Source organism: Nycticebus coucang, chromosome 22 (genome assembly GCF_027406575.1).
Source record: "Nycticebus coucang isolate mNycCou1 chromosome 22, mNycCou1.pri, whole genome shotgun sequence".
NCBI lineage: Eukaryota > Metazoa > Chordata > Mammalia > Primates > Lorisidae > Nycticebus > Nycticebus coucang.
In genome coordinates, this window is record NC_069801.1 from 7,248,187 (window position 1) to 7,260,419 (window position 12,233).

The 12,233-nt window shown below is 38.9% G+C and overlaps 1 protein-coding gene across 10 annotated transcripts in view; it reads left to right on the forward strand.

The window, feature by feature from the left end:
• Positions 1-12,233, forward strand: part of KIF1B (kinesin family member 1B) — a 170,291-nt gene that overhangs the window by 52,542 nt on the left and 105,516 nt on the right. For 6 of the 10 annotated variants that reach the window (XM_053577250.1, XM_053577253.1, XM_053577252.1 and 3 more), the window contains exons 7-12: positions 183-294; positions 5,633-5,710; positions 6,545-6,610; positions 7,487-7,504; positions 10,610-10,685; positions 11,578-11,656. In XM_053577250.1, the coding sequence (XP_053433225.1) occupies positions 183-294; positions 5,633-5,710; positions 6,545-6,610; positions 7,487-7,504; positions 10,610-10,685; positions 11,578-11,656 (429 nt within the window). The remainder of the gene's footprint in view (positions 1-182; positions 295-5,632; positions 5,711-6,544; positions 6,611-7,486; positions 7,505-10,609; positions 10,686-11,577; positions 11,657-12,233) is intronic. The other 4 variants (XM_053577259.1, XM_053577251.1, XM_053577255.1 and 1 more) reach the window with 1 other exon arrangement.

Sequence of the window (12,233 nt, forward strand, 5' to 3'; positions counted from 1 at the left end):
CCCAGCCCACAAATAAGGCAATATTGAGCTAGAGCAATTAAATAAGTGACAATCTTTGCAATCTGTGAGTAAGTTTCAGACTATTGCTTATGTTTGTTATGCTTATAATGTGGGGTCTGCTCTCCATTTTAACTCTCATCTAAGAATGCCATGTTCACGTTGTCACCTTTATGTTTATTTAGGACAGTGGCAGCTACCAACATGAATGAAACAAGTAGCCGTTCCCACGCTGTGTTTACCATTGTTTTCACCCAGAAGAAACATGATGCTGAGACTAACCTTTCCACTGAGAAGGTAGGAGAACTTCAGTCCCTGGGATTGAGTTGTGAAGGATAATGATTTTGAGAAATTCTTTTTACTATCCTCTGCATTTTGTGGAAAGAAAGAAGATTGCTCTTTTTCTTAATGGAGATAATATCATTTTTCTTTTACTCTATACCAGTTTGCAGCATGAATTCTTAAATAAAGAACAGAATTAAGGAAAAAGTAGGCTGGTGTGGTGATCCATGCCTATAATTCCATTACTTTGAGAGGCCGAGGCAGGATGATTGCTGTGGAGTTTGAGACCAGCCTGGGGAACATAGCAAGACTTGCTCCCTACAAAGTAAGAAAAATAAGCTGGTTGTGATGGCTTGTGCCTGTGGTCTACTTGAAAAGCTTAGGTAGGAGGATCTCTTGAGTGCAGGAGTTCAAGGCTTTAGTGAGGTATGATCATACCATTGCACCCCAGCCTGGGTGACAGAGGGAGACCCTGTCTGTAAAAAAACTTAAAAAAATAAAAAAAAAAGAGGCTCAGAGATTGTAGCTTAACAGCTAGGGTGCCAGCCACATACACGGGAGCTGGCAGTTTTTTTTTTTTTTTGTAGAGACAGAGTCTCACTTTATGGCCCTCGGTAGAGTGCCGTGGCCTCACACAGCTCACAGCAACCTCCAACTCCTGGGCTTAAGTTATTCTCTTGCCTCAGCCTCCCGAGTAGCTGGGACTACAGGCGCCCGGCTATTTTTTGGTTGAGCTGGCAGTTTTGAATCCAGCCTGGGCCTGCCAAACAACACTGACAACTACAACCAAAAAATGGCTGGGCATTGTGGTGGACACCTGTAGTCCCAGCTACTTGGGAGGCTGAGGCAAGAGAATTGCTTAAGGTTGCTGTGAACTGTGATGCCACAGCACTCTACCAAGGGCAACATAGTGAGACTCTGTCTCAAAAAAAAAAAAGAAGAAGACAAAACAGCATATAACTTCAAGTCTCAAAACTACTCTATGCAAGACAAATAGTTATGTGGGAGGAAGAAAGAACCTTTCAGTTATTAGCCTTTGGTGTGTGTATTCCATTTTTCTTTTTGTGAGCTCTGATAAATAATGTTACTATGGGATTAAATGTTCAGGCAGATGATGAGGCAGATATATTATATTTTATTCCTGAAAAATAACTCTACAATCATTCTCATGTTCTTCAAATAACTTTGCTTATTAATTTCTTGTTTTATTCACTAGTAACATTATAGACTTTGGAATTAGACTGTTTGCTTTGAATCCTTATTCTGCCACTTCGAGCTATTACCTTAGACAAGTTACTCGACCTCTTTACGCCTCAGTTTCCCCATCTGCAACAAACTCATAGGGTTTTTAAAAGGATTAAATGTTTTTTTTGTTGTTTTTTTTTTTTTTTTTTGTAGAGACAGAGTCTCACTGTACCGCCCTCGGGTAGAGTGCCATGGTGTCACATGGCTCACAGCAACCTCCAGCTCCTGGGCTTAGGCGATTCTCTTGCCTCAGCCTCCCAAGCAGCTGGGACTACAGGCGCCTGCCACAACACCCAGCTATTTTTTTGTTGCAGTTTGGCCAGGACTGGGTTTGAACCCACCACCCTCGGCATATGGGGCCCGCGCCCTATTCACTGAGCCACAGGCGCCGCCCTAAAAGGATTAAATGTTAATATATATTAAGTGCATATAAGAATGTCTGGCACAGAGCAGCCACTCAATGATTTTTTTTTTTTTTTTGTAGAGACAGAGTCTTACTTTATGGCCCTCGGTAGAGTGCCGTGGCCTCACACAGCTCACAGCAACCTCCAACTCCTGGGCTTAAGCGATTCTCTTGCCTCAGCCTCCCGAGTAGCTGGGACTACAGGCGCCCGCCACAACGCCCGGCTATTTTTTTTTTTTTTTTGTAGAGACAGAGTGTCACTTTATGCCCTTCGGGTAGAGTGCCATGGCATCACACAGCTCACAGCAACTTCCAACTCCTGGGCTTAAGCGATTCTCTTGCCTCAGCCTCCCGAGTAGCTGGGACGACAGGAGCCCGGCACCATGCCCAGCTATTTTTTGGTTGCAGTTCAGCCGGGGCCGGGTTTGAACCCGCCACCCTCGGTATGTGGGGCCGGCGCCTTACCGACTGAGCCACAGGCGCCGCCCGCCCGGCTATTTTTGGTTGCAGTTTGGCCGGGGCCAGGTTTGAACCTGCCACCCTCGGTATATGGGGCCGGCGCCTTACCGACTGAGCCACAGGCACCGCCCCACTCAATGATTTTTAATTTTATTGTGGTTAATAGTAAAAAGTATGTGTTGAATATTATTCTGTCTGCATTCCTAAATAGTCTTCCCCTGGATTTTGAAAGTTGAAGTTAGAGTTAGTGTACTGGCAGTTATAAAAGATCCTTTGCCTTATAAAATGAGGAGTTTATGCCACTGTTGTCACTAAATATTAGAATCACCTTCTGCTTGGTGATTTTTTTTTTTTTTTTTTGCTCATTTTTAGCTGAACATTATTTTAAAAAATATACAGCTTATGTAGATGATCAAATAACTTAGCCAGAGGTTATAATATTAGTGCTTTTTGGTAGGTAGTATTTATCTGAATAGTGTCAAGGAACATTATATGTGAAACAATTTTTTACCCTTCTTCCATGATGTCCAATCTGTAAAATTTGTGATGTTAATCCCATAATCCTAGCTCTCTTGATAATCCATTTTGGATACTTTTGTTGATACTTTCCTGAAGCTTTATTTTTTTTTTTAACAACGTCATTGAGGTATTTTTGAAGTATGTAACAAACGACACATATTTAAAGCATACACTTTGATCAGTTTTGGCATACATACACACCTGTGAAACAAGTACCACAGTCCATATAATGAGAAGTTTTTTTTTTTTTTTGTTTTTTTTTGGCCGGGGCTGGGTTTGAACCCACCACCTCCGGCATATGGGACCGACGCCCTACTCCTTGAGCCACAGGCGCCGCCCATAATGAGAATTTTTATTGCCCTGAAAAGTTATGTTCCTTTGTGATCTCTGTCCCTTCTTTCACCATAATCCTTATGTAATTCCTGATTTGCCTTTTGTCACTTCTCAGTTTACGTTTTCTAGAATTTATAGACATGGAATCGTACAGTATGCACTGTTTTTTTACATGACTTCTCACTTAGAGTAATGATTTTGATGTGCATCCATGTTGTTTTGTGTATCAGCAGTTCCTATTCATTGCCAATGATGGTTGCATTGTATAGATACGCCACAGTGTGTTTATTAATTAACCTGTTTTCTTTTTCTTTTTCATTTTTCTTTGGAGACAGAGTCTCAACTTTTTTGCCCTTGGTAGAGTGCCCTGGTATCATTGTAGCCCATAGCAGCCTCACTCTTGGGCTCAGGCGATCCTCTTGCCTCAACTTCCTAAGTAGCTGGGAATACATGTGCCCACCACGTCACCCAGCTAGTTTTATAGATGGGGTTTCGTTCTTGCTGAGGCTGGCCTTGAACTTGTGACCTCAAGCAATCCACCCACCTTGGCCTCCCAGAGTGCTGGGATTACAGGCATGAGCCACAGAGCCCAGGCCTGTTAATTCACCTGTTGATGAGCATTTAAATTGTTTCCAGTTTTTGATTATTACAAGAAGCTCCTATGAACATTTACATATAAGTCTTTATGTAGACATTTGTTTTTGTTCTCTTGGTAAATTTCCAGGAGCGGGATAAGTGAGTCTTATGATAGATAAGTTTATATTTAACATCTTAAAAAATGCCAAACTGTTTTCCCAAGTAATCCTACCATTTTATATTCCTTCCAGCGGTATGAGAGTTCTGGTTGATTAAGCCTTCATTTTTAGTATGCCATTTAATGGGATGATGAGTTTTATGTATTTTTAGTAAAGGGAATCACTGTCATGTCTCATTTTTTATGATATACTGTAGTAAAATATGTCAAGTTACTACTTTTGAACCATTGAACCATGATAATTGCTATGAATTTTGTACATATTCTTCTTTTATTTTAGAGACTGGGTCTCACGCTATTGCCCAGGCTGGAGTATAGTGGTTATTTACAGGCACAATGATAATGTACTATAGCCTCAAAGGCCCAGGCTCCGTCTTCCCACCTCAGCCTCTCACGGAGCTGGGACCACAAGCATGCACCACCATGTCCACCATGCGAGCTCTTTAAACTGACACTGATATGTGTTGTCTTTATCTTCTGGTGCCATATTAAATAAAGAATGCTAATATTCCTGGGTTTTTAAAAAAGAAACTATTATTTTGTCTTCTCTATACCTTAAATCTTTTTTTTTTTAATTGATTAGGATTCACTGAGGTTACAAAGAAATAGGTTACACTGATTGCATTTGTTAGATAAAGTCCCTCTTATACTTGTGTCCTGCCCCTAAGGGGTGTGCCATGCACTGTGATGCCCCCATCCCCTCCTGCCCCCTGTCTCCCCACTCCCTCATTCCCCTGTCCCACTCCTGTATTAGCTCATCTACTGCGTTCGTATTAGAATTGAGTACATTGGATTCTTGCTTGTCCATTCTTGTGATACTTTCTATTCTAAGGAGAATGTGTTCCAACTCAAACTAGGTTAATACAAAAGGTGTAAAGTCTCCATCTTTTTAAATGGCTGAATAGTATTCCAAGGTGTACATATACCACAGCTTGTTAATCCATTCCTGGGTTGGTGGGCATTTAGGTTGTCTCCACATTTTTTTTTTTTTTTTTGAGGCAGAGTCTTATTGTGTTGCCCTCAGTAGAGTGCTGTGGCATCACAGCTCACAGCAACCTCAAACTCTTGGGCTTAAGAGAGTCTCTTGCCTCACTCTCCCAAGTAGCTGGGACTATAGGCACCTGCAACAATGCCCGGCTGTTTTTTGGTTGCAGTTGGCATTATTGTTTAGCTGGCCTAGGCTGGGTTCAAACCCACCAGCCTTGGTATATGTGGCTGGTGCTATATTACTGTGCTACCACGGGCCAAACCCATATTTTGGTTTCTTTCTTTCTTTCTTTTTTTTTTTTTTTAAAGAGACAGGGTCTCACACTCTTATTCAAGCTGGAGTGCAGTGGTGTGAACACAGCTCACTGCCGTCTCAAACTCCTGGGCTCCCCAGTAGCTAGGATTTGTAAATAGGTGTGCACCAACATACCTGGCTTATTATTTATTTTTTATTTTTTTTAGAGACAGGTTCATACCTTAATCTTTGCCTGTGGCTCAGTGAGTAGGGTGCCGGCCCCATATACTGAGGGTGGTGGGTTCAAACCCAGCCCCGGCCAAACTGCAACAAAAAAATAGCCATTTCTATCTCCAAATGTTTTCTGCTTCTACTTTGCTTATTTTGGAATCGCCCCCATGTTATTGTTCTTCATCAGGTTAGTAAAATCAGCTTGGTGGATCTAGCAGGAAGTGAACGTGCCGATTCAACTGGTGCCAAAGGGACTCGATTAAAGGTATTTATTTTACAAAAAAAATGGCCTAGTCAATGAATGTTCTGTAAGATGAGTCAGCAAACTATGGCTAGTGGGCCACATCCAGCCCGCCACTTGTTTTTGTAAATAAAGCTTTATTGAGGCATGGCTGTGTCCATTCATTTCTTTATGTATCCTCTGTGGCTGCTTTGGCCCTGCAGTGGCAGAGTTGTGACAGGGACCATATGGCCCACAAAGCCCAAAGTAATTTTTATCTGACCTTTTATGGAAAAATTTTGCTAATTCCTAATCTATAACTTCAATGGAATGATAAGTTGTATAACGAGAATAGTTGGGGAGGACTTCATGGTAAAGTTATAGAGTTGAATTGCATTTTTGAAGAACAGGGAGAATTTGTTTGGATGGAAATCAGAGACAGTAATGGGAATAGTACATACAACACCCAGATGTGAGAACAAGCATGGACTTTGGTAGAACTGCTTCACAAGAGCAGAACTTTCATGTTGGTGAGTCGTGGGAAGATAGCTGCGTTTGTAAGGTTTTGGAGTACAAATTTCTTGAAGATGCTTTAGGCTGTGAGTTAGGCTTGTGGTCCAAACATGTTATCAAGTGGAGAGAGAAAAGATTGTCTAAAGTAGAACTTGTCATAAATAAAGAGGCTATTTCACAGAAACAAATGACTTTTTAGTATAAATATGGAATATAATTTGTACTTGCTTATACTATTTGCGTCAATTAATTGGGACATATATAAAATAAAACTGTCTAAAATAATATGGCAAATGCATTTTATAATCTATATGACATGGCAGTGGTAGAAATTAATCATAATTCATGTTTATTATTTTCTTTTAGGAAGGAGCAAACATTAATAAGTCTCTTACAACTTTGGGCAAAGTCATTTCAGCTTTGGCAGAGGTGGTAAGTTTTATATTTCATTGTAAGGAAGAATCTGTCTGCTGAGCAAATAGACTTGATGGTATTTTATGACTGTTTATTAGGCTGTCCTTTATTGGTCTTTTTTGTGTAACCTTACCTTTCTTCTTTTAGAGCTTTTCAGGTAAGATACTAGGTATAACACATTTTTACTTTGTCCTGAAAATAAAAGAGATTAAGGAGAATAAAAGTAAATGTAGATCTGTTAAAGCTCTCAAAGACCTGAGATCTGACTAACTTTTTGAGCTTTCTTTTATGTAAGTACCACGTGCTAATTATGCCACTGATACTCTCTTATTGCTTATCTCTCCCAGAGATTTTCTTTTCCTACACATTGTTTTCTCAATACTCTTTTGAGTATTTGACTTTGGTGGATGTTGTTGATTTTGGGACCAACAGTATTTTTTTCAAATACTATAGAACCTCTGTTAAGTTGATCACCTAAGGGACTGTAACAAAATGGCCAACCTACAGAGATGGTCAGCATGAGAAACTAGGCCTCCTGCACTGAACCGTACATGTGGTGTGTGTCTGGGCTACGAAAATTAGGTCAACTTAAGGAGGTGGTCAGTGTAGGGAAGGGATCAACTATGGAAGTTTGGGTGCAGTTTTATTTTTTCTGTTCCTTAACAGTGGGACATTAAAGCTAAAACAATTTTTATATAAGGGATTTCATTACTTAGATTAGAAGCTGAGTCATTATGTGCTCTAATTTAGTTTAATTCCTCATTCAGATTGCTGAAAAGAATGAAATGTTCTCTTATCTCTGATCTGTGACTTAAAATTTAAACAAAATATTGTTTTCTATTTGGAGGCTTATCCTGTGTTTTTGTTTTTTCCTTTAAATGCTTTCATCTGTAGGATAACTGCACCAGCAAGGTACGGTGGAGATGGGTAGAGAGGAACTAGTTATAGAATCGACTGTTATGGTTTTAAATCCTCAGCAGGATGTGTGGAGGCATAAGAAGGAATGGAACATTCAAAATCTTTCTGTTATTTGTTTTCTGGCTCTAGAATTTAGAACAGCTGTTTAGGGTGATATGAATCATGAGACTTCACACCCAAGTTAATGGAGAGAATATGAAGAAATTAAGAATAAAGGAGTAAGAGATATTTGAGAATGCTTTCACATTATCTTCATACTGTTTCTCCTAGTGATCTTGACGGTTCTAAAACCATTCGAAAGGACAATAAATGTCTTAAGGGTACCATTCTAAAACATAACTGGCTTCTTGAAATTATTAGTGTATATTTTCTAAAACCTTTTTATGTTATCTTGTTTTCTACTGGGAAAGTTCATGGATAATTTAAACATTAAAAACATTTTTTTTTCTTTTTAGTCATATATAAAGTAAAGGCTGTAGAATCAAGTTAAACTCTTAACTGCATCTCAAAAACATATTATAGATTTTTACTCAGATTCTATAGATTTGTCTCTTCCTTATTTTTCTATGTAAATACTCTAAAGTTTATTAGTACTCTTTTGCATAAGTAATATTTAGAACATCTAACCATTTGTTATGAATCATAGGAGTAAAATTGGGGGTAGAGGTAGTATTTACATTGAAATATCTTATACTGTAGCTGGGCGCTGTGGCGGGTGCCTGGAGTCCCAGCTGCTTGGGAGGCTGAGACAACAGAATCGCTTAAGCCCAAGAGTCTGAAGTTGCTGTGAGCTGTGATGCCATGGCACTCTACCTAGAGCGAGATGGTGACACTTTGTCTCAAAACAAAACAAAAACGTAGTCACCATTCTAATTTGTCCTATTTGCTCATCTATTAACATCTATTATGAATCACAGAAAAGTTAACAGTTTATGAATGTTTATTAGGCTGTTCTTTCGTGGTAAAGTATCTGTATAATCCACATTGCTCTGTGTCACAATAGATCATAAATATTTTTATCATCAGTTTGGTAAAATCCAGTTTAGTACTTTGAATCTATGTTTTTATATAACAAGCATAATTTTTGGTAAATTACATATATTGTTATTTCCACTGGGGAGGAATCAGGCTTATTATCATCCACCACTTAATAGTATTTCTTTCTAAAGAAGTTAATGATATAAGTAAAGCTTTTTATGTAACTACTGAAGCACATTTATTTTCAAAGAATGTATGGATATGAGAACAAATAAGGTGAGTTCTATAAGACAGCAAATAGGAAAGATGTGGCTAAAATTCTAATGAAAGGGATTGAAATTCTATTTATGCTTTTTAATTTAGCTATTCCATCTTAATGTAATTGACAGAAATGAAAATAGAACATTTTTGGCAAACTGATATTGCTTATTTTTACATTACTGTTTGTGGTCTTTGTAATTAACATATTTTAAATCTTACATTTTCAGTACTAACCATGGGCAAATAGTATGTTTCAGAACTACAAGAGGATAAACTGAGGGCTCAGGTCTTGAGGATTTTGTAGTGGAGTACAAAATACAAAGTTTGTTCCACTAATGTGTTGACTGATGGAAAGGCTTAATTCTCTCTAGAACTCGGTGTGGTTTAAAATTGAACCTGCTGTTGGAAATAACTTTCTAATTGGTGAAATGTACATCTGTGGGTAGAGTGGGTTGGGATGATGTGGACCTTTGTGATAACAGATGGACTTACAATACCACTTGCCTACTTCTTTTCCTCAACAAACCAGGGGGCAGCCACTTAGGACTCTTTTTCTGAATAGTAGATCATCCTTAGTTTAACCTTGGATTATACCAGGAATGAATTACAAAGCTGCAGATTGAAGGGGTGATGTTTGTGAGTAAGCCTTGGCTTTGCCTTAGTAGCTTGTTAAGGCATCACAGTGCAGTAGTCTGCCAGCAGATTTGAGTAGCTTTTATATGCAAAGCATTTGCATTAATTTTTACTTGTAAGAGGATATGATTGTTTCCATTTCTGTACTGCCTTTTCATTGGTACTTTTTGCTTTATCCTGTGGTAATGAGAAGGGTCATGAAGAAAACAGTATAAGTAGATTTAATAGAAAAATTACCTAGTCATGTTTATAAGTCTTACTTTCTTACATCTTTTTACTTTTAGCTCTTGCTCAAATGGTTTTGTCACAATTTCCTTTCAAAGAAAGCAAGTGAGCATTACTTTGCAAAAGTTAATAGATAGGCAGTAGTCTTCTTCATGATTTGGTGGTTAGTCACATAAATTTCCTTTTTTTTGAGACAGAGTCTCAAGCTGTCACCCTGGGTGGAGAGAGTGCCGTGGCGTCATAGCTCACAGCAACCTCCAACTCCTGGGGTCAAGCGATCCTCTTGCCTCAGTTTTTTCTATTTTTAGTAGAAACAGGGTCTTGCTTTTGCTCAGGCTGGTCTTGAACTCACGAGCTCAAACAATCCACCCTTCTCAGCCTCCCAGAGTGCTAGGATTACAGGTGTGAGCCACTGTACCCAGCCTGGTTAGCCATATACATTCATTAAATAATGAAATGGTAAATGGACATGATGTTGGCAACTTATTCAAATGGTTCATTTCACAGGCCAGTGCAGTGGCTCACATGTGTAATGTCAGCATTTTGGGAGGCGGTGACTCCAAATAGTTGAAATCAGGAAGGGAGGCTGAGGCAGGAAGATCACTTGAGCCCAGGAGTTTGAGCTTGCTTTGAGCTGTGATTGAGCCACTGTACTATAGCCTGGGCGATACAGCAAGACCCTGCCTCCAAAAAAAAAAAAAAAAAAAGATTCAGGAGAAAAATAGAATGGAAAAGTGGGAAATAATTAAAGGATGATTAGTTGAAGGTGCATGAAGAGTGTATGGTAGCTAATTATACCACTCACTCAACTGTTGTATATGTTACAGAGTTTTCAGAATAAAATGTAAAAATAAAAATTATTGTATGAGCTTTTGAGTATTGTGAATTTTAATATTGATGGGGTTGTACTATAATTTGATTTGTTGGGAATTTTAGACTGATTTGCCTTTCATGTGAATTTTCCCCCCAACAATGCTAAGTCTATTCCTTTCTCTTTAACAGAGTAAAAAGAAGAAGAAAACTGATTTTATTCCTTACAGAGATTCTGTACTTACTTGGCTCCTTCGAGAAAATCTAGGTATGTTGACCACTGGTGAAAATTGACTTTGTAATTCTCTTTTTAAAACTATTTACTGATTATTAGCTGGGTGTTGTGGCGGGTGCCTATAATTCCAGCAACTTGTGAGGCTGAGGCAAGAGGATCACTTGAGCCCAAGAATTTGAGATTGCTGTGAGCTATGATGCCACAGCACTCTACCCATGGGACAAAGACTCTGTCTCAAAATAAAAAGCCAGACAACTATTTACTAATTATCTTTTGTAATTAATTGTTCTGTGTCTGTTTTGGAGAAGAATAATCTCTAGAAACTCATGGTACTAATTTGAGTGCTTCTTGTCTGTTTTCATTTTTACTCCTGATTATAGCTGGTTAGATTCACTTACTTTTAAACCACGGTGTCCTTCTCATGTCTCATATACTTAGGGCATGAACTGTGTAGTAGTTGTCTTTCTGACTCCCACACTTGCTTCAGACTACTTCTTTTTAGAAGTCTTTTGAAACCCCACGCTCCTCTGAGGACTGTCAGTCAATCCTTCTTACTCCTCCTTACTGCTGGTATTTTCAGACCTTCCGGTCATTGTTGTTCATTCACTGCTCTTTCTTAGGAAGGAGAGAGTGACCAACTATTTCCAATGTTGTTGATAGAAAGAATGGACTTGTAGGCTTATCCCCACCACCAGGGACTTTTAAATTGCTAAGGGCAGTTTTGGTAGAGTGCCTGAGATCTCGACTTGAGTGGGTTCAAGATCAAGTGGGAAGAATAGAACCCAAGTAACATGGGGACATTTAAACAGCGTGTCTTTTGATTAAATCTTAGAATCTGAACTTGTGTTATCATATTTGACACATTTAATAACAGTTTCTTTTAAAATGAGCGTGATTTGAGATTTTCATGATTCATCTTTTTTAGGTGGCAATTCTCGGACTGCAATGGTTGCTGCTCTGAGCCCAGCAGATATCAACTACGATGAAACTTTGAGTACTCTGAGGTACTCTCATGTGATCTCAGTAGCTACATAGACCACTGTCACCCTAAGTCATTTTGTTATACTGTGTGGGTAGTTACTTATATATATAATGATCTCATCCTCTCGTAACAGAGAACACTTAGGGGAAAAATGATTTGGATCATAATGGAATGTACTTATGTATGATTTTTAGTTTTATTGGGAAAAGTAAGAACTTTTTCACAGGAAAGATGTTTAAATTACTTGTTAGATTTTTGGATAACTTTCAGATAATAATGAACATTTCTTATAATATTATTTGTATAAGGCGACACCTGTGGCTCAGTGAGTAGGGCGCCGGCCCCATATACCGAGGGTGGTGGGTTTGAACTCAGCCTCAGCTAAACTGCAACAAAAAAATAGCCAGGCGTTGTGGCGGGCACCTGTAGTCCCAGCTACTCGGGAGGCTGAGGCAAGAGAATCTCGCCTAAGCCCAAGAGAATCGCCTAAGCAAGAGAATCGCCTGGAGGTTGCTGTGAGCTGTGACACCACAGCACTCTACCAAGGGCGACAAAGTGAGACTCTGTCTCTAAAAAAATTAAAAAAAAAAATATATATA